The following is a 25,938-nucleotide window of genomic DNA, read 5'->3' on the forward strand; positions in this document are numbered from 1 at the left end:
ATTCTTTCTTTGTAGGCCACATTTTAAAAGGCCACTATCTGAATAAAAGATTTCATTTAGAGAAACAAAAAAAAAAGGGGAAAACATATTTCACAGAAATGTGGAAATGCAGATTGGTGGAAGAGAAAGAGACGAGTCTGAGCAGCCTTCTTGGTTGGCTATAAAGTCTGTTGTGTTCACAGTTTTTGTTTCGTTTCATTATGAATTCCCACAACCCCCCCCCCCCCATCACAAGAACTACTGGAAACACGGCCGTCTCTCGCAACAGAGTCTGCCATTATGAAGTCTGATGTGTCGTGGAGCAAGTTGTAAAAAAAGTGTTTGCATCCCTTGCTTGCCTGTGCTCGGCAGCCACGAGGAAGAAAATTAAAAGTCCTGAGATTTGTGTCTTTTCTTCTCTGAGAACAAGAAAATCATTCAAACCATGAAAGACACAGAAAAAAAAAACCCAACAGACTGGAAGAGAGAAAGAGTGGAGGGTGGCAAAGGTGAAACAAGTCACTTCAAAGTAAATGTTAGGAGGGGCTAGATCTGGGCAACGATAAGATTCTTCCGTTCTTCTTGCCACCGTTCATGTGCGTGTAGGGAACGTGCTCCTCGTAGTTCCCCCTCAGGGCCACCGAGGGGGCGCTGTCCCTGCCTAAGCTCTCCTCTCTCTGGGAATAAGAAGAAGGGTCCAGCGGGATGCTTTCCATATTGTCCAGGTCCAGGTCGAAGTCCTCCGTCTCGGGGACTTTGTTCTCCTCACTGTAGAAGAAGGAGACCTCCTGGAAGGACGGGTGCAGGTCGTCCCGCAGCATCTCGATGATTTCGAGGAACGTCGGGCGCATCTTGGGGTTGTACTGCCAGGACATCTGCATCAGGCTGTGGCTGGAAATGTTCAACCAAACAAAGAGAAAGAATGATTTTAGAATGATCGTGTTAGAATGTTATAAAAACAGTCTATACTATCATCTATACAAATATACATTTCTATAATAGGTTACAATTGATTCTTCTATGATAAAAACTATTAAAAATTAATTTGGACTCATTGTTTAGGAAGTTTTGATCTTAATTCTCACCAAACAGTGCCACCTACTGACAAGAATCTGCAGTTTGACAAAAAAGTGAACTTGGTTATAAAGTCCATGCTCAATAATCCAGATATACAATCCAACAATTTTCAGTCGGGTCTTCTGGACAGTTTCTTTTTTTTGTGCTGAAACGTTTCGCCTTCGATCCGGAAGGCTTCATCAGTCTTGGATATATATATATATATATATATTTTAGGATCCAGTAACTGCTGCTGTATCAACTTTATCAGTTGTTCTGCTGCTTTCAAGTGATCAAAGTATGTTTTTTTCAAATTTGTATTTACTCCCCTAAACTCTAATAAGAAATACTCTGGTAAAGTCAACACAGATTGTGATGCGAGGTCACGTGAGTCTTGCAGCCTGATGCTTTCTCTCTTGGGAAGATTCATGATGTTGAAAATAAAATTAAAAATAAAAATCTAGTTGGTATTTACATCCTCTCAGGGCAGTTCTCTGGTCGGTCCAGGTATCCTCCATCCATGACGAACTTCAGGACCTGCTCATTGGATAAACCCTGGTAAGGCTGCTCTGCTAGAGTGCTGATCTCCCACAGTACAACTCCAAAAGACCTGCACACATGCATGTACACACACACACACCATGTGGTTACGGGTTACACGTATGCAGTCAGAATATCAAGCCTTCACCGCTGGTTGCTGAGGTGTGACCTACCAGCAGTCGGAGTGGGCTGTGAAGACTCCGTCCTTCAGAGACTCTGGAGCCATCCACCTGACAGGAAGCAGACCTTTCCCTCCTTTACGGTAGTAGTCTGTCTCGTAAATGTCCCGGGTCATACCGAAGTCTGACAGTGGGCGAGACAAAGAATTGTCAGCCAAAATCCACTTCAGCACCTCTTTACGAGCTAACCTGCGTGTGGGGGACACAGCAAAACAAAGCGAGCACAAACATCTGTACCTCCAATCTTGACGGTGAAGTCCTCAGCCACCATGCAGTTTCTGGCTGCCAGGTCTCTGTGGACAAACTTCTTGGCATTGAGGTAGGCCATGCCGTCTGCGATTTCTGCTGCCATCTGCAGCATGTCCTTTAGAGTAGGAGGAGGAGAGCCCGACGGGTTGTTCTGCAAGCCACACAGAGGTAATCAATTCAGTTTGTCAAATATGTGAAAATCTCACAACTACACAACTTTTATTGTGGTCATCTTCTCCAATCTGGACATTTTTTATATTATGTCTTTAATTTGATGAAATTAGGCTTTTCTGGGTTGTTTTTTGTTCAGAATGAGTAGATAACCAAAAGGACGTACCTCAGAGTCTGGCCTCAGACTCCGCAGGTAGCTCTTCAGGTCACCGTGAATCATCAGCTCCATCACAACCAGAGTGGGCTGACCTTTGGATACGACCCCCAACAGACGCACCTGCAAAACAAACAAAAACAGACAATACATTAAAATAATATTCAGCTGTTTTAGACAAATCTTGAAAATGATGTTAGGAAAGATTTCAGTCTCAAAGTATGGTGGGGATCACTCAACTATAACCACATCACACATTAGCTTGATACCTGTAAAAAAAGTTAGTCATTTTTTGTGTTTGCAAAGGTCGATTAGCTGAAGTAGCCAGCCTGAACTGGATTGATTCTAAAAGTAAATCAATTTTCTAAAGATTTCATTCAAATCTGACAAGTGGTTCATAAAATATTTTGCTAACAGTTTACTACAATAGTTATTTTAAAGTTTTAAACAAAGCTTGCATGATCTGTTTTAGTATTTAAATGTATTAGGAGGACTCTTGTCTACTAAGATGCCAAATTTAAACTCAATGTGCACAAAATTTTACTTTAAATATTGAAAAACTTTTTTTTCTTCTTCTAAAGTTTAGCCTATAAGCTGAATTTATTTCCAATTAAATGAGTTGAAATTTGAAGTAAATTAGACCAAGTGGCAAAAAAAATAAAAATAATTTTGTGAGAACTTGTCACCAAAGCTTAACCACACAATTACCGTTTCATTTTTAATCTGCGGGCACAAATAAAAAGGTTAATGAAAATTACCTTGTGCCAGACAAAGTAAATTGCTACACTCAGTAACTTTTCAAATGCGTTACAAATAAAACTTTAGTAACAGCTGCTTACTAATCTGACACATGAATAAATCACTGCTCCAAAAATATTGATCCTCCTCTCTTCACATAGTGAATAACCATCTCAGCATGGGTTTGTGCAGTTGACAGGACAACATGTGGCATTTTAATTGGTGCTTAGTAGGTCATGTAATGAAACCGACATGGCAGCCACGGTCCCTCGCCAAGTGTGAACATTTGTTTTGGAGTCAAACTGTGTCAATATGGCCGCTTCAACACAACAAGCAAGTCATGATTCTCTGAGTCACTCGCTGCTTTCAGGCACAAGAAGAAGAAGAAGCTGTAATAGACTGTATCTGACGAACGCACGGAGAGCCGCCTCAGCATGTTGGAGTTTAGAACTGAAGCAGGATTTCATGAATACAGTTTAAAAAGGGTCATTCGTACCACGTGGTGACAGCTGAAGGCCTTCATGACCGAAGCTTCGTTGAGAAATTCGATTCTCTCTCGCAGGCTGGCCGATTCGTTGACCGTCTTGACGGCGACGCGAGTCTCAGATTCTCCTTTGATGATGTCTTGAGCGATTCCTTCGTACACCATGCCGAAGGAGCCCTGACCTAGCTCTTTGAGCAGCGTGATCTTCTCCCGCAGCACCTCCCACTCATCAGGAACATACACTGCACAAAACACACACACAAACCTAGAACCTGCCACCTGCAAATAATACGCCTTTTGTTCTAATTATCCAAGTCTCAGCAAGCTAACAGGTAAATACAACAAAAGTTGTCAAACGTAAATAAAAACAGAACCCGGCGGTTTGCAAATCTGATAAACAGTTTACTGATAATGGGAAATAGTAACCATATTAAATGTTTAAACAAAGCAAATTTAGAAATGTTTTGCAGCAACAAATGTCTAAATAGATGGGACAGGGCCAACAAAAAGCTGTCAAAGTAAGTAGTGCAAACAAGAAACAGATGGAGGAGCATTTTGCAATTAAAAAGATGAAATGGCAACAGGTCAGTAGGAGGACTGAGTTTAAAAGAGCATTTTTGATAGACTGGAAATTTGGGAAGACTTCAACCAGTCAAACAGGTTCAAGAATCTGGAGAAACTCCTGTGGTCAAATGACAAGGATGAAAGTTAAAACTGGAGACCTGTGATCACTGGGCCTCAGGTGAAACTATTAAAAACAGGTCCGATTCTTATCTAGACATCACTGCATGGGCTCATTCCAAATCATTGTCTGTAAACACAGCTTACTGTGCCATCCACAAATGTTGGTTAGATACGGTTCTAACATGCAAAGAAAAAGCCAAATAAACACCACCCAGAAACGCTGCCGTCTTCTCTGTGTCAAAGCTTTTAAAAATGGACTCAGGCAAAGCGGAAACTGATCGGTGGTCAGACAAATCAAAATTGTAATTTATTTGTTGTAAAATTGTGAATACCGTGTCCTCTCTTCTAAAGAGGAGAGTGATCATCTAGCTTGTCATCAGCACACAGTTCAAAACCCTGCCTCTCTGATGGTATGGAGGTGCATTTCTGCCAATGGGATAGGCATCTGACACATCTGGAATGGTAACATCAATGCAGAAAAGTATATACTGGTATATATGCTCCCGTCCAGACAATGATTTTTTCAGAGAACATCTAGCAAAACAATACTAGACTACATAAACATCATGTCTTAACAGTAGAAGAGTCCTTGTGCTGAACTGGCCTGCCTGCAGTCCAGACGTCTCACCAATTGAAAGCAACTGGCACCTCATGAAATGAAACATCGAGCAAGGAAAACTCAGAACTGTTCCATAGTGAATAAAATATGGGATTATGAGATTTGCAAAACATTTCATTCTGGATTTATTTACATTTTACACAACATCCCAACTTTTTCAGAACTGGGGTTGTACACAGAAAGCAAGATTGTCAAGCACTGTTGTTATGCACAAAGTTTGTTTTCTCAGTCATCCAGGTATATAACAACAAAAAAGGTTGAATCATGTCATCTGGACTTCGTTTTTTTGTTAAAAAGAAACGTTTCGCCCCTCATCCAAGAGGCTTCGTCAGTCTGAGGCCTAGCCATCTGGTATTACCCAGAAGCCACCCTGACTCTTGTGTTTCAAGCCTGCCTCAGATACCCGTTATATACCTGGATGACTGAGAAAACAAACTTTGTGTTTTTGAAACCATTAGTGAAAAGGCCAGACTTCAGGGGTATCTGAGGCAGGCTTGAAACACAAGAGTCAGGGTGGCTTCTGGGTAATACCAGATGGCTAGGCCTCAGACTGACGAAGCCTCTTGGATGAGGGGCGAAACGTTTCTTTTTAACAAAAAAACGAAGTCCAGATGACATGATTCAACCTTTTTTGTTGTCACTGTTGTTATGGTTTCTATAAAAATGTTTTCCTTACTGTCGCTGGCGCTGAAGTATTCAGGGTTTGGTGAGGTGATGAGGTCTCCAAGCGGGCCTTCTGTTTGCCTGCAACACAACCACACAATAACTGAGATGTTGCAAACTAAAAGTTTATCCAGCGTGGCTTTAATCCATTCATCTTCAGTATGCTTCTTAAAAACAGCTGGACTCACAGTATTCAGATTGGTCTCGTAACTCACCTCTTCCTGATGATGTAAAACACACCACCTGCTACAAACAGCAGCAGGATGAGGCAGATGACCGGACCCATCACAATCCAAACTAAACCTGGATCAGCTGCAGTAAAAAAATAAAATAGACGGTCATTTCAGTTCAAGAATAGACAAACCAGCTTTAATATGGAAACAAACTTAAATAGCTTTGATACAAAGTGGACAGCTTTGAGGGAAATGAGTCAGTAGTCTTACAGCTGGGCATGAAGAAATGCGTTGTTTCTGTAAAAGAGCCATTTCCTGCCAAGGAGGTAGCCCGGACCCTCACGCTGTAGTTTCCAGGGTGAACGAGGTGAAGCTTCATCCCATTTGTCTTGAGATAGGCTGGCCGAGACACACAAGCAGTGTGGTCCTGGACAAAACGAGAAAAATATTGTTCAGCTTCAGTGATAAAGATGTGAGGGGAAAACAAGGAGACACTCTTTCTGTGATGTTGGATCAAGCAGTTCACACAACGAGGAAACACAATTGTTTAACCAACGAGAATTTTAACTGTTAGTAAATAAAATAAAATAATTAGAACGTTAAAAAAAGAGGAGTGAGAAGGTTAGGCTTGTGTGTACTAGGGCTTTAACAGACTACTCGAGTAATAGACAGGTCGATTCCTAGGACATCTATCAAGTTTTAAAATTTCACGTCGAGTATTAGCAGTGACGTCATTGTGTCACATGATTTGCACCGGGCTACTAGTAGAAGCTAGCAAATGGATTCCTCCCAGCACATGGACTGAGCGGAGCAGGTCCAGTCTTGGCAAACAGGTAGAAATGCATCAATAGTATGGAAATATTTCACTAAAGATGAAACTTCCGGTTCAACTACTGTAAGGAAACAGAAAATGAATCAACTTCCTGACTGTTTGGAGCTCGTTGCAAACCCATGTTGCACCATATTTTGTGACCACCGTACATTGTGACCGTAGCGGGCGGTGTTGCATGCACTGTTGCAGGGCACAGAATATGGTGCAACATCGGGTTCAATCGACCGAACCAGAACCAGCTTCCTCTGACCTTGTTTCACAAACTAAAAGCAAAAAATATTAATCTCTAAACCTATAAACATATTAATCTCTAAAACCAGCCCTGCTGGTTTTAGTTTCGTTTTTGACGTGTTCCACGTTATTTCTTTTACTTTTGCAGCTTAATAATAATAACTAATAGTTTTGGTTTTCCTGTGACTTATTTGCTGTATGATAAATGGTAGGAGCATAATATACTCTCCCAATGTTTTGTTGGTCTTTTTAAAAAATAAATAAATGACTTTTTCTTTTTGCGTTTTATTTATTTATTTTTTTTTCATCTCGAGATCCTATGATGTCATCAACTACTCGAGTTCTCTCGAGTTTTATTATGTTAATGTTGAGTTTAAAAATTATGTATTCGTTCAACCCCTAGTGTGTACTGACATCATCACAACGTTAAACAATAGTATCACAATACACTACAACACTGTGTGACCCCAGCTAAGATCCAGATCTGGAATTAAAAAATATATATTTTAATTTCTTGGGGTTATTCCTGCAAAACAAACAGCTACAGAATAAAATGCTTCATTTTTATAACACATTCTTTGCAATGTTAGATCCAGTGACCAAAACCACAAACAAAACAAGTAGTTTTGCCTCAAATGTTCAGCTGACGTCAACTCTGTAAACCTGTGACACCTCGAACTACAGGGAAAGTGTGTAGAAAGTACAAACCTCAAAGAAAAGCTATAACCTACCATAAAAAGATTGTGCACTACTACTCTGGTGCAAAAGGAAGAAAAATGATTTGATAGAATAAATAGTTGATGTTTTGAATAAGATATTGTTTTCTAATCATTTCTGTATTCAAGGCATATTGTACAACGTACAGCTACAGCAGCAATATATCAATACACACAAAAAACTGCTGAACAAGGCTTTAATATTCATGACTTGGACCTGGAAGGTTAATAAAAGAAAGGCTAAAAGTCTTTTCGAGTTTTCCTGCAGGTCAGAACAAGTCTATTACATAAAACCTCCAAAATGCTCCAAACAATGTTTTAAATAAAACTAAATTGATACGTTTGGGCTGTAGGGTGTGTGTGTGTGTGTGGGGTGGGGTGTGTGCATGTGTGTGTGCGTAAGAGATTGAAGGGTTTTCAGTGCAGTGCAGCAAAGCTGTCGCCTCCGATGCGACTATTGTCACCACTGCATTGGAGCCTTCCTTCCAGCTTCTGTCACCATGGCAACAGAGCTGCTGCTGGCTCCTAAGGTCAGGCGGTGCAGCAATGAATAGCAATGAGAGAGGAAGTCACACATTTACAGCAAGTAAACAACAACAGAAAGTGTGTGCACAAAGACAACAGATGTGCAAACACACGCACACAGAGATGTGAGCACAGAGAACTAGCGCGGGGAGATTGACACTATATACAGTAAATAATCTTTTCAAGCTTTTGCTCCTCAGATTATTTGAGATCAACCTCTCTACGTTTGTCATCTTTAATAATGATTGTTTTGTTCTTCTCTAAGATCCTTTTGCCTCCATCAGCTGTGTCCCAAATTTTATTTTCCATACATTTTACTATTCCCAGTACATCTTTATTCGTTTGTTTATATTTACCTCTGCGTCTCCGACCTTCTTGTAGAAGACCTCATAAAGGATGATCAGGCCATTAGGAGAGGACGGTGCGTTCCACTTAATTAATATGGAGGGAGTTTCACCGGTCAGAACCTCGTGGGTCACAGGGCCGGGGATTTTGTCTGCTTTTACTGCAGAAATATGAAAAAATTAAAAAGTAAAAACCTTAATCGAGCTGTTTCCCATGGAGCTCATTTCATCTTTGAGGGTGAGACATTCAATGCTTTTTATACACCAAAAGATTTTTTTATATATATTTTTTATTACAACTATAATAAATTTGTGTATATGTGTGTGAAGCATGCAGAGACTTTCCGCCCGTTTACCGTTAGGCATCGTTCGGGCACTGACATATGTCGCCAGGCTGCAGCGTTTGGGGTCTTCAGGATGGTTGCAGGCCATGATCTCGATTGTGTAACTGGTAAAATGCTGCAGGTCGGATATAACCGCCGACTCAGAGGTCACATTCAGCTCCACCTGAGCAGAAAGTCCATAGTTTAAATTTTGTTTCAGCTAAGATTTATTTGACCATTTATTATTGTTCACAGTTTGTCTAAACTATTCACTACCACAGGTACTATACACAGGCAATTATTTTATGACAAATAACATCACACACACAAATATCATTAAATGTTTGAGACCTTGTCTTCATCTGTAGATGGGGCAGAAGTGGAGCCGTGGTGCAGGCTGGATATTGTAGTAAACAAAACAGAAGACTTGGTGGGACCGGGGTAGTCCACTGAGCGCCGTTCACGAGTGGGTCTGAACAAAAACAGTGCAGCAGATTAAAATATAGAACGTTAGCAACAGTGACAGTATAGGGACAGGACCAGCAGACAGAACAGTGGTTTATGTGTAGTCAACTTTTTCAGATGAGATGCAGCAGAGAACTTCAGCAAGGACTTGAGCTCACGCCAACCTTTCCATTGATCAATTTGACTTTCTTCACAAACACCAACAACTGTCTCGTTCCACTGTGTGGAGCCAGTGAGCAAAGTCTAATTCCCACTAAACCACAGACAAAAATACCTAAACTCTTTCAAAAATGACCACATGTAGTGTTTGTAATCAGAGCATCAGAGGCTTCGCTGCTGGCCTTGATGTGGAGCTGGACTGATGAATATCCAGGTCTTCCTTTGACTGACGGACTGAAAAAAAACATGAAGAGGACTGGTTGTCCTGAGACCTCTGCCAATTCAGGATCATGGGTTCAAAATGCACCCAAAGAGTGTGTGTATGTATTTGTGTGTCTCCAAATTGCAGTCTGCATGATTGCACCTCTGACGGGCATGAATGATAATGAGCACAGTAATCACAAAAAGCAGACAAAGACCGTGTGTAATTATGTGTGTGCGAGTGCGTGTGTGGAGGTGGGGTGGGTACACTGTACCTCCTACTTTAAGCTCTAAAGACCAAAAACATGCATGTTCGGCTGATTGGTGACTCTAAATTGTCCCCTAGGTGTGAGTGAGAGAGTGAATGGCTGTTTGTCTTGTTTGTCTCTGTGTCCCTGTGATGGACTGGAGACCTGTCCAGGGTGTCCCCTGCCTCTCGCACAGTGATTGCTAGATATGGGCACCAGTGACCCAAAAGCAGTAAAGACTGTATGGCTGGATGGTGTTGCTCAAATTTACCTGTGGTTAGGGTCGACAGATTTAATCCAAAAACATAAAGGACACCGAAACAGCCGGATCTTGGTCTTTGAGGTCACAACCCCGACGTGTCAGCAGAGGTGTAAATTCTGACTTAAATCATCCAACCCTCCAATATCTTTACTCGCCACTTCCTTTGTGGGTTGCAGGGAAAATACTGCAATTCTTTATACGTGAAGCATTATTAGTAATATTTTTTTATTTATAAATGTCAATTGATAATTAAAAAATAGCTTTAATAAATGAGCTCAGTGAAACTGAATAACTGTATGGAAAGAGGTGAAGTTTTAGCTACAACTCGTCAATGATAGCAGTAGGAATGTTGCTCACCTGCAGTGCAAGTGTGCAGCATGTTTTATGAGCCACAGAAAGTTTCACCTATCTTTACAGATAGCTTCAAAGTTATTTCCCTTTACACTATTTTAGCCACAAATTTAAATCCAACTCACGTCTGCACTTCTAAACATTTCAGTGGTAAACCTGAGTTGTAGCAAGGTGAGCTACTGACACTCATTACTGACCCTTTACTAACAGACCTGCCCTCCTCTGCCTCTGATTGGCTAAGATCCTGAATGTTTTATCCAATCACCAGCACATTTTCACTCAAAATGTGGAAAGGATGATGCTGCGTTTCAGGAAACACAAAACAAAACCTGTCTTGTATTGGTTAAAAACAGGATGCACAATTAAATGTCTACGACAATTCCATGTTTTAAGGGACATGTGGCAACCCTACCTGAGATTTTTCTTCTTTTAACATGAATGGTCAGAATAAAATCAATTTTAGTAGCTATAGCTGAACAAGAGATTAAAAAATTGCATCTTTTCTAAAAATCTGTGGGAACTATTGATATGATAAACTTCTCAGACTGTCCTGCAGCCAGAAAAGAAAAATTAAGAAGTCTCGTAGCCAAAACACAAGTGCAAATGTTGACTGGAGGTGTTGGAACTGCTTACCTGCTCTCAAACACTTCGTTATGGAGGTAATTCTCAAAGGTCTTGCGATACTCAATCTCCTGCTGCTCCTTCTCTATCTGACTTTTTGTCAAAGGACAGGTGCAACATTTTCCTTCTGAGGTGGAATCATCTGTGTGGTTCCATTTCTGCTCCTCCTCAATGTCCAGGTAGGTCGGGATCCGAGACGGCGGCTTCATTCCTGAACACGAAAGACAGACGTGAGGAGGAAATCCATACAAAAGGAGGAGAAAGGAGCAGCCGAGATGGTTCCAAGGCACTTCTCAAATACTGACCTTGTAGGCAGTAGTCAAACTTGTAGAGGTCACTGTCCTCTGGTTGCTTACGACAGATGACCCGGTAGTGGGTGATGTTGCCATTCGGGCTGTTTGGAGGCTTCCACTTCAGGATGATCTGAGAGGAGGAGTTGGATGATGAGATGGGGTCCAGAGGTACAGAGGGCCCTGGAGGAGGAGGGGGAAAAAAAAATAGCGAAACAATCACACGAGAACGTCAACCTTAAACCAAAAGTTAAAAAAATCTAATTCTGCATGTGTGCTTAACTTACTGAAAGCGTTAGTGCGAACATAAATAATTTCACTTTTGGCTCCATAAACTTGACGCTCATCAGGTGCAGACAGCTGGGTTTTGACCATGATGGCATACTGGGTCCAGGGTTTCAATGGTCGGATCAGGTATGCTGGATCGTCCACCTTCTTGCCATCCGTTGGGCGAGGTGGTGGATCAACATCGGCGATCACCCAGCTGTTTGAGCCACAGGCGTCCTGTCCGTCAAACTCTGTCACATTCTTGTATGGACTGCAGACAACAAAAAGGCCAAAGATAAAAAATAATGTACAAACTGTAAATAGGGTTAAAAAACACAACAATTTTAATAGAAAGTGTTCGTGTAAAATAATCTTTGGTATATTTCTCAGGTTGTTTGTGCTGAGTTGAGATATTAACTTTTTTTTAATTATCATTTGTCAAAGTCTAAAAGCAGCAACCAGATGAAGCCTGATTAGTAGATCTTAATATCAATCAGTTTGTTTTGTGGTAAAATCTACAGAAGTCCAACTTACGCCTCTTTGTACAACACCATGAATCCAAGCAGGTCTCTAAAGTCTGCCGGCCAGAACGAGCTCCACCTCAGGATGATCATGTTATGTGAGGCCTTGATGAAGGTGAACTTCAGACTCTTTGATTCACCTAAAAGACAAAACAAGTAATCCTCAGAACATGTCTGTTTACACCCAAAAAGATAACTAAAGTGTTCTGTTTTAATATTGACGTTGTTTATATTTATTGATAAAAACTGTTATCTGTATTTAAAGTACAAATCTATTACATTCAAAGATGTATTATAGTACTAAGTTTTAAGTAGTTTATTGCAACAAAAAAAAATGCACAGAACATTAGGGGTGTAACAGTACGCGTTAAGTCTACATACCTCGGTATGAGGGTCACAGTTTGGTACGGGTTTGGTACAACAGGAAACACAAACAAATGCAAGTGTTGTTTTTTTAACTGACAATAACTTCTAACAGCAGAGACTAACAAAACAAACTACTATGGGGAGGCTCTAAGGTAGAAGTCATGTACAGCAAGGTGACATTTGTCAGCTGATGATTCCACTAGAAAATAAAAGCATTTCTTTCTGTCCATTTCATCCAATATGAATCGTAAACAGTAACGCGAGTTTAACAGAAAGTTTGATAAACTTTGAAATGTTTTCTTAAATAAAAAAAATTTAAATAAAAAATTAAAATGAAACAAAAAGGAGTGTTTAATTAATATAACAATAAAGAAAAAAAAAATCGCAACACTGAATAACATCACTGTTAAAACACAAAATAATGAAACGTGAAACACTCAAACCTAGCTTCTCAGTAGTCTGAGTGTGTGGAAAAATGATCCTTGACATCAGTGATGTTGAATAAATATACACTACATCTGGCTCACCACAGTACTTTTAAAGTTTTGAATACATAATAAAATTTCTTGCCATACATGCACGTTGTTTCTCCTTGCTGCAGCTGTCTGCTATCAGTGGCCCCAGAGAGCTTTTCCTTTTTATTTTGAATTAAACATGCAGGTCCTCAAACATGTCTGCATGTTATTCTGAACCAGACATGGTTTCACTAACGTCGAGTGTTTTATAGTTTTGTCGAGTGTTTTATAGTTTTGTCGAGTGTTTTATAGTTTTGCCCTCTGCTTCCTGTTTCTGTTGGGGCTGTTAGCAAAATGCATTCAAATAAAACATGTCTGCTCTGAAAGCAGTGATCACCTGTGACTAGTTGTTATCTAGTTCATATACCTGTACCAAACACCTATACCAGACTGTCATGGAACAAATATATGGACCGTTACACCCCAATGTATTTTAATTACTATCAGTGAAAGAGTGGATGTGTATACAGCAGCTCAGTAAACATGTTTGTTGAGTTCTCTCACAGGAAGCTTGGTCTCCATTGGTGCGCAGAGCAATGTCATTCTTCTGATTACGCTCTTTGGTTCCAGTGACCTCCTCCATCTTGGTGATTTCTGACATGCAAAGTTTAGAGTTGAAGTGGAAGAACATACGGCCACGCTCTATGGTCAGGTTGTGCTTGGACCAGTCCCACAGCTGATGAAGGTTCTGGTTATCCAGTGCATAAAATGCAAAGGTGCTAAAACAGACAGTGGAAAAGCAGATAAATAAATTAACCAAAGAGCAGACGATAAGTAGAGGTACCTCAACGTTGTTGAAGAATTTAAAGAGTGAATGGTTGTAGTTATGGAAATGAGTTTTTGAGAATGGAACTGAAAAGGGAATGCAAGTAAACTTTAATGTTTTTGGTGAAAGATCTTCAAGTGGGTAGGAGTTACACTGTGTATAAAAACAGAGGTAGTTTTTTTTTTGTATGTCAGAGGCATTGCAGAGTGACGGATCCTGGCAAGGAGAGGGAGCAATTTAATTTACTACCAGGAAGGGGTGTCCTAGATTAATTTTCAGACACCATAATCATTTGAGGAAACTATACTTTTGAGCACTATCAAAACTAGAAAGCATAATATATTCAGTGCATTTGGAAAGTATTCACAGAGCTTCACTTTTTCCATATTTTATGTTACAGCCTTATTCCAAATTGTTTTAAATTAATCTCTTTCCTCAAAATTCTACACACAATTCCCCATTATGACAACGTGAAAAAAACATTAAGATTTTTGCAATTTTATTAAAAGTAGAAAACTAAGAAATCATTAGAGATGCACCGATCCACTTTTTTTTTACTTCCGATCCGATCCCGAGACCTAAATCTGAATATCGTCCGATACCGATCCAGTTCCGATATCATCATCATTGATTTTACATGAGGCTGTAATAATCTCCTCTCAAGTACAATTTGTACAAATACATGCAGGCATGTCCAAAAAGGCGACTTGAGGTAAGTTTTATTAATGTTGGATAAGTTTTAAAGTTAGAATTAAATTCTGCTAACACAAATCATGTTTCTTTTTATTCCTAGCTTTAAAGTGGATATTAAAGTGATTAATTTAAGTGATTGTTTAGTTATTTTATATTTTTTTAAATAAGGGGCAGATATATCTTTTTTCTTCTTTCTGCATTCTTTTCATTCAATGTTTTCTTTTTGATTATTATTTTTTTAATTTTGTTTCTTTTAAATGAATGAATAAATGAATTAAATAAAATGTTAAATGGCTTCAAACATCTGCTAAGTTCATGGCATAAACCAACAGACATGTTCCTGTTTTTAGTATTTTACATCACTTTATAATGTAGCTGTTTTTGTTTTTAATATAATTTTCAAATCATATGTTTTTTAATGATTGTCTACTGTTGTACTGATAAATATCTCCTGGAGAGTAAACTATATCTTAGCTGAAAGTATCAAGCTGTGAAATCCTTCGTTTTCTACAACTGATAGTGGTTGGTCATTAATTATGATGAAGTTTAGCAACTTCTCTGTAAACATTTGAGCTCCGTGGCTTCAGCGATGTCTTCTTGTTCAATCTGAAGCAGGCAGCCTGATTTGGGGCAGCCCCGCTCAGTCTGACCCTCCTCAGAGACGGGCAGACTGAGCGGGGCAGATTGGACGCGGCTGGCCGAGGTCGAGTCGCCTCTTTCGGATTCAGCGAGAGTAGCGACCCGCTGAAGCCATGGAGCTCGAATGTCCAACGTAAAACTGACTTTACCACGGTTTAATGTGGCGCTATGGCTCTGCAGACATTGCATGTTGCTGTCTTGTTTTGTGGTGTTTCTAGTGTAAAATACTTCCACACAGCGGGCATGTTTAGATGAAAAGTTTATTAGCTGTTAGCCACAGTGCTGCTAACTCAGTCCTCACGTTGTAGCTGGCTGCAAACTATGAACTGGATTTCCTGAATGTGAGGCGGGTCTTATTATTCTGGGTTCACGAGACACGCCTCCGTTCAGGAAATCCACTCCATAGTTTGAAGCCAACATGCGTCATGGATCAGAAATATCGTCAGGTGGATCGGAAAAATCTGATACGTAAATTATGCTGGTATCGGAGGCCGATACAGATACTGGATCGGATCGGCCCCATCCTTAGAAATCACATTCACACAAGTATTCACGGGGCAGCACGGTGGCGCAACTGGTAGAGCTGCTGCCTCTCAGCGAGCAGGTCCCTGGTTCAAACCCCGGTCCAGGGGCCTTTCTGGGTGGAGTTTGCATGTTCTCTCCGTGCATGCGTGGGTTTTCTCCAGGTGCTCCGGTTTCCTCCCACAGACCAAAATCATGCATGTTAGGCTGATTGGTAACTCTAAAATTGTCCCTAGGTGTGAATGAGAGAGTGAATGGTTGTTTGTCTCGTTTGTCTCTATGTGGCCCTGTGATGGACTTGCGACCCGTCCAGGGTGTACCCCGCCCCTCGCACAGTGATTGCTGGACATGGGCACCAGCGACCCCCGTGACCCAAAATGGAATAAACGGGTAAAGATAATGGATGGATGGATGGACAAGTATTCACAGCCTTTGTTTAATTTAATACAATTCGGAATAAGGCTGTAACATAAAATGTGGAAAAAGTGAAGCGCTGTGAATACTTTCTGGATGCACTGTATACACACACCAACTTCACTGGAAGTTGCTCCGTTGCTTATTTTTCAAGTTATCCAGCTCACAAAGTTTACATATAAATGACAGTGGCCATCTTGGATTTGGACGTGGCAACATAATTCTCTAAAGGAACATTTCTTTTGCCTAGTGCAGCCATAAACCAAAGTGGAAGTTGGTACTTCACTTATTTTTCACGTTTTTGTGCTCACAACCTTTATGCATAGATGGAGGATACTTCCAATTCCCTCCTTTCGCAGCGTGACAGGGGACCAAAAAGTTGAGCGGGACAGAAGAGGAAAAATAACTTACTCTCCTTCAAGATGTTCCCCTTTGATGAGGCGTAGCTTTCGTAAAAACGAGAGGGAGACCAAGGCGTAGGCTCTGCGAATGCTCAGATAACCTTTGATTATCTCAATCTGTCCCAAACTAGCCTCCAACTCAGCAGCAATGTTATCTGAAAGTTAAAAAAAAGTAAAGGAAGCAGTCAGACACACTAAACACAACAAACAGAACCTCTAGCCTTCATTGCCAGAGTTTATGGGTAAAGCTACTTACTTCCTCCTCGAATCTTAATGATCATGTTGCCTTCTATAATAGTGCAGCCTCTTAAAGCCTGGGCAGAGGTCACCGAGTCAATCGTCTTATTTCCTTTACACTCTTTAGGACAGGGACCTTCACAAGGTTCACACAACAACCTACACACACACAAAGACAAAATCAACAATTAGTTTTTAATGAATAAACAAAAGCATGTGTCTCAATCTTCATAAGAAATAAGTGCAAATGTAACAAAGCATTTTACACAAAAAGTGTCTGAATATAGATTTACCGCTAAGCACTTTCTGGAATAAATGCCATACCATTGCCTTTGAAGAAGTTTTAAATAGTTTGTCTTGAATTATCAGAAACAGAATCGGTAGAAATGACTGGTATGAAGCAGGAATGCTCGGTGGTGTTTTGGTGCGGTGCTGATCGGAAACCCAGCTGACATGAGAAATTCAAACAAGGCTGACTGTTCAGAAACATTTAATGAACGAGCATTTCATCTGACATGTATTCGGTTTTTTTCCAAGTATGTTTCCTTTTAGGTTTATTTTCCTCAATCCTATCGTCTTTTGCTTTGTTCTATAAAAAGCAGATGTGACAAATATGTAAACAGAATATGTCATGTTTATCCTCTGGATTTAGTTTTTTTAAATAAACAACATGGCAGCAGCTAAATGAAATTTGTGCTTCAACTTAAGAACCAAGAAAACTACTCTGAATTTGCTGATGTTTTTGAAGGAGAATCTTTTAAATAAATTTAATAAAAGCCCCCTTACGTATATAAGCTTTGAAGTTGACATCAGATTATATTCGCTCCCATTTGTGCCTTCTTGATATTTATTGGTACAGAAGCAACAGGCACAAGTGATCAAAGAAAGAAGCGTCACAAACAACCGAAACAACAAGGCATAGCCACCAGCTGCAGTTCCCAACAGGCTACAGTCTGTTTCCGTCTCTCAGTTTGGTCCGTGACGTCCTCCCCCTGCAAACATGCAAGGACTCACGTACCCACACAAACTCCCTGTGCCATTAAGTCACGATAGTGCCTCTCGGGAAATTTGCTCACAAAGAGGTACGTCTTGTACGGTGAGAAGTCAGATACACGCTGCACAGAGATGAGGAGCGTGATGCTGTAAAACTCCCTCAAAAAACACATTACCTCTTTTTAAATCACTTAAAGACAATAATATTTTATCTGCTAAGGTATTAGTTTAAAAAGATTGTGTTTGGGTTTGGGAAAAGCCACACATGTGCCACTGATTTATCATCTAAAGAAAAAAAAAGTTGGATCAGATTTTTCCTATTAAAAAAAGAGCTCTTAAATCAGATGAGAACATGAGATCATGCTAGATCAATGACAGTATTTAGGAGTAATCAAATCAGTGTGTACTCCTTAACTTGCATCCTTATTGAGCTTTTAATTTTTCATTATGCAACTCTTTTTTCTTTTTTTTTTTTAATAATCCCTTTTCCAGGACACACACTCACAAGGTTACCAAAACTGTGCCCCCACTTTCAACCTCTAGAAATAAAGCTGTCCTCAAAATGTCATTTAGTATAAAGACCTGAAAAACTCCCACTGGTACTGTTTAAATCAAAATAGTCATTTCCTCCTGGTGTCTCTTAGTTCAAACTTTTGATAAATCACTCCAATCGAGGCCAGCTCGTGGGTTGGAAACAAAGACACAAGCTATCCAAAACAATAAATAATAAAGTTTTTAGGCTATGTTGTTTGTGTCGCCCCCAGACAGAAATTTATAAATTCAGAAGTAACGCTCTAGTTGCAGCGTAGAAAGGGGGAATGTTTTGGGCTGTTGTACTGAAAACACAGACACACAGGCAGACAGCCGGGCTTCTTAAAGGGAGAGTGTTTATCTGAACTCTGTGACTCTGAAGTTCTGTTAGAGCCATCCAGAGCCGAGGCTGCAGCAATGGTCCCAACCCTGAGAGAACCACAGACCGTGTGCATGTGTGTGGAACGCAGTGACGTTGTCCCAAAAAAGATGAGCAAACTCATCTCAGACTGTTAACGAAAGCAGATACAGTACAAACGTCTGTTAAATCTATTTAAAATATATATTTAATAAAAAGCATCTGAAACCATTCCCTAAACCAGTTTCGAAGGGATTGTCCCATCATGTTATATTAGAGGAAAGCACAAAAAGAATCAAGTTTACTGGTCCCTAATAAATAAATAAATAAAGTAATTGTACACATACTAGTGTGGCATAACATAATTAAGAAAAGCTGTCAATTTTATGTAGAATGTGATTGTATTAGTAGTGACAAACACTAATTTTCCTCGGCATCCATCCATCCATCCATCCATCAACAGCTTTTTCCTTTCAGGGTCACGGGGGTCACTTGTGCCCATATCTAGCCATCACTGTGCAAGAGGCAGGGGACACCCTGGACAGGTCTCCAGTCCATCACAGGGACACAGAGACAAACGAGACAAACAACATTCACGCTCTCTCTCACACCTAGGGACAATTTAGAGTTACCAATCAGCCTAACATGCATGTTTTTGGTCTGTGGGAGGAAACCAGAGTACCTGGAGAAAACTCACGCATGCACGGAGAAAACATGCAAACTCCGCCCAGAAAGGTCCCTGGCTGGGATTCGATCTGGCAACCTGCTCGCTGAGAGCTGGCAGCTCAACCAACTGCACCACCTATACTTCTTTTATCACAATATTTCAAACTCTTTCTGTGTGCTTTCATGTGTATGAGCATCTCAGCCACCATCACCTAAATCAGCTGTGGGTGTCAAATTCAGTGAGCGTCTATCACAATGGACAAATATCAACATGGAACAAAAAGTATAGAAATTTGTTTGGTCAGGTATTTCTTTTTTGTAACAATGCTTCTTGGCAATACATCCAATACTATTAGAAAGCCTGTTTATTTCCCTTTAAATTGGTGCCATATTTATTAGAAAATAATTCCTCTATTTGTTAGATAAATGGCAATTTAACAATTTTTATTTATTTAACAAATAGAGGAATTATTTTCTATTGGCAATTTAACAATTTTTAATGTGTCATATTTCTTCAAACTTCAATCATACAGTCCAATATACCAGAGTTCCTCAACCCTGATCCTCAAAGTCCAGTGTGTGTTAGATCTTTCCCTGCTTCAACACATCTGAATGAAATGAATGACTCATTGACAGGCTTCTGCTTAACTTGATGTTCAATTATTTGAATCAGGTGTGTTGAAACAGGGAAACGGCTGAAACATGCAGGACAGTGGATCACAAAGACCAGGGTTGTGCACCTCTGCAATAAACTACACAAAGCAAGAGTCAATAGCAGAACAATCTGTTCAGCATTGGCAAAAAGGTTCAGCAAGATTTTCAGGAGTGTAACCCACATACTAACCGCTGCTGTTCAACCCACAAAAGCAGTTTGCTATCAAATGAGGCATAATTTAAGGAAAATAAACAAGATTTTCAACGGTATAAGAGTTATTGCCAAGAAGCATTGTTACAATGCTTCATGAAGGACCTCACTCACCCAGCACACAAACTTTTTGCCCTGCTTCCCTCGGGCAGAAGGTTGAGGAGCATTAAGTGCAGAACCACTAAAGTAAAGTGCTATGTATTGTTATCATTGTATGGGAACATACAATGGTGAAATTACTTCTCTGCATTTAACCCATCGAACCTGGGATACACCCAGGTGGAGCATTGGGCAGTTATGTAAGCGCTCGGGGAGCAATTAGGGATTGGGTGTCTTGCTCAGAGACACAAAATGTGGGAATGGCTGGGGATCAAGCCTTGGACTTTTGGGTCCTGAGTCGGCTGTCCTACCTCTACCTCATCTCGACCATCTCGGCCCCTAAAGAAACCCATCTACCCTGAGTCTATTAGACTCATGAATCCCTAATCAAGATCATCATTATGAAAAATAAAAAAAATCACTGTAATGCCACTTGATTGTTGATTGTGCTGCTGACTATCCCCATGCTGCTGATCTCATGCTGCTGTGTTCATTCGTACTCATCTGCTCACACAGACTCATGTTCGTGCTGCTGTTGTTCGGCGTAGTTTTTGTACTACTAGTGCTTTGCGTATTTAGTTTAGCGTATTTCTTAGTTCATATCTTGGATCTTATTACCGTTTTTCTTTTACAATTTATACTTTTGTTGGATGTAACTGGGACCCTGTGTACACAATTTCATTCCACCACATGAATGACAATAAAGAACCTTGACCTGAAAACAAATTCATCAACCAAAAACAAATGTCCTCAATTTTGAGATGAGTTTATATTTGGTTTGCAGATTGTGGCATTTGAAATATGATGACTGTTTTCATAATTGCTTACGCCAATATAGCAACGTCAATAAACTTTTGATATTCTGTAAGCCTCAACTTATATCTATGACACTAAATATTCAGATTTAAAGTTATAAGTCAAAAGACTGTGCCTATTGGACGCATTAATGGAAGCATGAATAACAGGATTTCTGCAAATGTCAGTACAAAATTACAAACTAAAAACATAAGTAAATGCATTTTAGGACATAAAAACTGGATATTTAAACTACTTTGTAAGGCCTAAAGTTGAAATTGTTAAATTAAAGTCTTTATCACTTTTTAAGAGCCCGTAGAAACCCCGAGCTAAAAATTCCAACAACGAGAGACAATGTTGTGTATCTTCTATTTCTAAATACTAACAAAGGGCCAAATTTACCATTCAGGAGTTTATTTAGGTTTATTAATAAAAAAAATAAGGACTTAACCTAATCTTCCTATGCTCTCCATGTTACTGCCTTTTTGTGTGGCTCACATTTTTGGATCCAATTTATTTTCAGACTCATATGGAGACGTAACAAAAAGAAATACAGAAACTTCACACAGATCATTTCATTTGAGTGTACAAGGACGACTTTAGGTTAAGCAAGCAGTAGTTGTGGTTTAAGTCATTATGTAAACAATGCAAGTCAATGTGACGTTCTCTAAAGCCATGATGCATGCATGCGTGTGCGTGTGAATGCACACATGCACACGCCTCTCAGATCTGTGTGTGTAACTTCTGACATACTAAAAAAATGTGATGACGTTCGTTCCTCCTCTAGGAAAAACACAAAAAAGGTTGGAATGTCACAGCAGAGTCCTGATGGAAAAGTCTTGTTTATCAAATGAAGTGTAGGCGCACAAAGCACTGTGCAAAAGTTTCAAACAATTCACAAGATCAGTTCTTATTTAACCCTGCGGTTCGAACAGTGAAGTATACATCTCGTAGAGTCACAACAAATTCAAACGTGTTTTTAGAGTAGCATAGATTTATATTTATATACGACTAAAATAAAATTGTGTCCACAATTTCCACAGCATTATTTTGGCTAGAAATCTTAAAACACTGCAGCCAGGAGAAGAAGGTGGTGTTAAATACTGAGATGTTTACATCAAATAAATAACTTACTGTATTTAATCTGTGTATTGCGGTCAGTGTCATTAACAACATCTACCCAACTAAAAACACCACTATCTTACAGCTTCAAGTGTCTGGAAATACATAACAGTTTCATACATAATAAACAAAAACACACAGTAGTGACAAAAAGAATGCCTCAAGGTCCAAAAACTGCAATTTAAGTAAATCTCCCTCACTGCAGCACAAAAGCGCAGGTGAAAATAGTGTGATCTCAATACCTTGATGTTAAAGCCAGAAAGGTCAAAAGGTGAAGCACGACTATGTGTAACAAAATTACATGAAGGCCAGCGCTAAAGTTTGGTGAAATAAATGGTTTGAGGAAACATCCATCCAATAAACTTCCCCGCTTCTTCGTTTTTGGATTGTGGGGGTCACTGGTGCCTACATCCAGCAGTCACTGTGTGAGAGGCGGGGGACACCCTGGATAGATCGCAAGTCCATCACAGGGTTTGGAGATAAAAATTTAGGTAATTCAGAGCAATGTTTAATCTCTAGTTTCCTTTCTGTGAAGAAAAGATCTTTGAGTTGAAATGCAGCAAGCTACATTTCTGTTTACCTGCATCACTTGTTCAGGCTTTAAGAGGCAAATATTCCCATCGCACATAACCTGCTGGTGTTGGACGAAACTCTTTGCTAAACCATCCGTTTACATCTAATGATCCGTTTCCATTCTCCTTCCTACTGATGAATCTGTACATTGAACTTTAATATCCCATCTTGTGAATATGCCATTGCCCAAGCTTTAGTGTTCAGAAAGCATGCAAACAAGCGGTTTCCAAAACATATACTTAACCTTTAAACAATTACACATCATCCCAGTTTAGCAACAGCTACTAAGACGTCAGTGATTTTCCTGTAACCTTCCTTACAACTTCGTAAACACGACCGAAGAGGTCATGTCCTTGCTTATTGCATACCGAGAGGTTTTCTTAAGGTTGCTTTTGTATTTAAGGTCAACACATTGACCAAATCCAGTTTGTACCGAGATGTGGGGTTCAATCTGCCTGACGACAAACGTCTCACAATCAAGACTTTATAAACAGCTCTCGGACAGACTTTCAAGATGACTCCAGGTTACAGCTGAAAGATCCTTTCGAATAGAAAAATACTGGTTGTCAGATTATTTCACACCAGTGCACCCTTTTTTAAATCATCAGTGCTTAGAGGCTACACTTTCTGCAGATAAGTATTCTGGCACTCAACAACTTGTTTTCATCTGGTTTAGGTATGACTACATTAATGTTTAATCATGACTCAATCAATCAGTCATAAAAATTTAACCTTTAGCTTTAATAGTAGCTTGGACTAGTTTTTTTTCCTTCCCCAGAAGTAGCTCAGATTTGTTTTCATGCTGCAGTTGTGCTGTGATTTCTTTGCCACTGTTGCTAGATTCTGCTCAGCTACAAGCATCAAACAGACGTAGTATTGTGTTGTATTTTCATGAATCATCTATGAATACAACATTCAGAAGAGTAAGAATAATACATTTAAAGTGAAATACGTTAACGTCATTGCCTCCACATACAACAGCTTGAGATAAGCATATTCTAACAAAGTTGTTTTGTTGACTACTACACTACTCACCAGAGTCCCGGCACCATCTGTTGTGTACAAACGTTATTGTGTTCAGTGACCACAGTGCATTTGTTTTCCTCGTGTTGATGGTGGCATTGAAGGTGTGTTTATGTGTGTGATTTATGAACCAGACGTACCTTGTGGAATTTAAGCTGCTGAATCCAGAAGGACACTCTGGAATGCAGGCCTCATTGTGGATGACGTATTCAAAGCAGCTGGTCTCTTGGTCCTGCTGTTTCTTAATGTTTGTACACTGATCGTGAAGGTTCTGGATAAAAAAATAAAGAAAGATGATCATTTCCTCTAGCTTTGACTGAAGTGATCTTTCAGCATATTTTGAAGTGGAGTTAAAGGGGGCATCCCACTGGGTTGTGACTAGGTAGTCTCCAAAATGTTTTGTGACTTTTGGTAGATTTTCAATTTCCTTGTACGAGTCATAGAGGCGTGCAGCTCTGCTGCTCCAGTTTTGAACATGTAAAAAAAAAAAAAAAAAAAGGCAACACATTTTTTCTCTAAAAAGTCATCGTGTCATATCGGGAGTTTCCAACCCGTCTCAAGAGCGCTACAGCTGTATTTTGACTCTTGCACTTCAGCTCTCCTTTAAATGAAAACATATGCAGCAAATAATAATATTTCAAAAATATGCTGGTAATAAATAGTAATTACTGGAAAAACGGGTCCAAATATGTCTGTCTTTGTTTTAAAAGTGTGCACCAGCAGATTAAATCACAAACTTGGGGGCGTGGTCAAAGTGTGTGCAAAAGAGCCGACGTGGGTTCAGTGTGGGTGAAGGTGGACAACAAAGTAATGCTCTGCAAGCCAAACACACAAATTGGCTGATCAGAACAAACATAACTCGCTGGTTCCAGACACTCAGAAATCAGTGAGCCTGCTACAAAATTTTAGTTTGCAGTTTTTTCCTCTCTATTTTACTGGTATTTGGAGTCACCAACTAGTCTCTCAGCAGTCCCAGTCTTGTGTGAGATCACCTTTAACAAGAAGACAATGGTCAGTGTGGTCTCTGATTTAAAAAAAAAGTGCTACACAAAACCAGATATTGACAAGAGTAAATAAAGAGTTTTCTGCTATTTAAAACGCTTAAAGTAATCCCTATATTTTATTTCCTTAGTAACTTATTTAGACAAACTTATAGTTTTTAGTGAAAATGGGTATTTTTGATGTTGAGCTTACTTGTTTTAATGCTGTTTTTGATAGTTTATTGTTTAAACTTATTGTAAAGGCCTTAGTGTTTTGTAAAAGTAAACTACACATGCTCACTGTGGATTGTTTTACACAATCATGTTTGCATCAGACAGCTGTTTATTTATTTATTTTTACTTTTTTTTTTAAAGAAAAGGTCCACACCACTGATGTGGTGCTGGAATAAACTGCCATACAATCTTAGTGCTCCGAGTGGTTTTAGATCAGTGATGTCCAAAGTGCAGCCCGTATCTGGACGGTCACGTCTGATTGGACAATTACAAAAAAGGTGGTTCTGAACGGTCACATCTGATCGGATGATAAAAAACAAGGAGTTACTGGAACAAAACAGACAAAAAAAAAAAAAAAATCCAGTTTGTTTGTTGAATAATGTGAAAATAGTTCAAATCAATTTGTAAATACAAAAATAAATAAAGTAACCAAAATAATAAAATTAAATTAAAATTAAAGCAGTCACTGCAGATGAGTGATCATCAGTTTCTGTAAGATTTCTGCAACTGGAGCAGATATTTCTGTTTACTGGTTAATTTCCTCAGCTGTCACAGATTTTAAGGGTCAATCCTACTCCATGTTTCAGCTCCTTTCATAGATCAGCTCTCATAGAAGAGCACTTCTAAACAGTAAATTTTGTTTTTTTTACTTTTGTTTTGTGCCATTATCTCGTCACAGGACTCATGATCTTTAATTGAGACCAGACTTTGTGACAAATGGGAGCAGGTTTCGCTTCAGATGCTTCATATTTCATTGTACCCAGACCACACTCAAGCCTACAACCCAACAAAAGAGAATCTTCTTGTGTTTGACAGCAGATATAACACTGTTTCTTAGAAAACTTCCATTTAAAAAAAAGAGCTGATGTAAATTAAAGAGCCAGAAAATACAACTAGCCACTCAGCGTTTGCCATCCACATGGTCCAGAAACGCCCACTTTTGGTCTGCAGAGAACCCTTTCTCACTTGAGTGGTGATACCACTTTATTATTATTTTTGATTTAACAGCAAACCAGATGAAAAAAATCTTCTCAGCATGAGCAAGTAGAATACAAACCTTTGGCTATACATAACTATCATAATCCTTCCCCCCCCCCCCCC

General features: G+C 39.5%; 1 protein-coding gene across 1 annotated transcript in view; it reads right to left on the reverse strand.

Moving 5' to 3' along the window:
• Positions 1–351: 351 nt before the first annotated feature.
• The window catches only part of insrb (insulin receptor b), a 92,642-nt gene continuing 67,055 nt past the window's right edge, over positions 352–25,938 (reverse strand). The window contains exons 4-23 of the mRNA XM_037698085.1: positions 23,764–23,894; positions 16,618–16,757; positions 16,372–16,516; positions 13,431–13,645; positions 12,059–12,185; positions 11,545–11,795; positions 11,273–11,440; positions 10,980–11,178; positions 9,012–9,132; positions 8,694–8,844; positions 8,350–8,498; positions 5,960–6,116; positions 5,732–5,828; positions 5,530–5,597; positions 3,563–3,792; positions 2,341–2,451; positions 1,992–2,154; positions 1,749–1,878; positions 1,511–1,645; positions 352–870 (exon numbers count right to left, since the gene is read on the reverse strand). Coding sequence (XP_037554013.1) covers positions 516–870; positions 1,511–1,645; positions 1,749–1,878; positions 1,992–2,154; positions 2,341–2,451; positions 3,563–3,792; positions 5,530–5,597; positions 5,732–5,828; positions 5,960–6,116; positions 8,350–8,498; positions 8,694–8,844; positions 9,012–9,132; positions 10,980–11,178; positions 11,273–11,440; positions 11,545–11,795; positions 12,059–12,185; positions 13,431–13,645; positions 16,372–16,516; positions 16,618–16,757; positions 23,764–23,894 — 3,243 coding nt within the window. The 3' untranslated portion in view covers positions 352–515. The remainder of the gene's footprint in view (positions 871–1,510; positions 1,646–1,748; positions 1,879–1,991; positions 2,155–2,340; positions 2,452–3,562; positions 3,793–5,529; positions 5,598–5,731; positions 5,829–5,959; positions 6,117–8,349; positions 8,499–8,693; positions 8,845–9,011; positions 9,133–10,979; positions 11,179–11,272; positions 11,441–11,544; positions 11,796–12,058; positions 12,186–13,430; positions 13,646–16,371; positions 16,517–16,617; positions 16,758–23,763; positions 23,895–25,938) is intronic.

This window comes from Nematolebias whitei, chromosome 3, assembly GCF_014905685.2.
Source record: "Nematolebias whitei isolate Nwh7 chromosome 3, NemWhi1, whole genome shotgun sequence".
Lineage (NCBI taxonomy): Eukaryota > Metazoa > Chordata > Actinopteri > Cyprinodontiformes > Rivulidae > Nematolebias > Nematolebias whitei.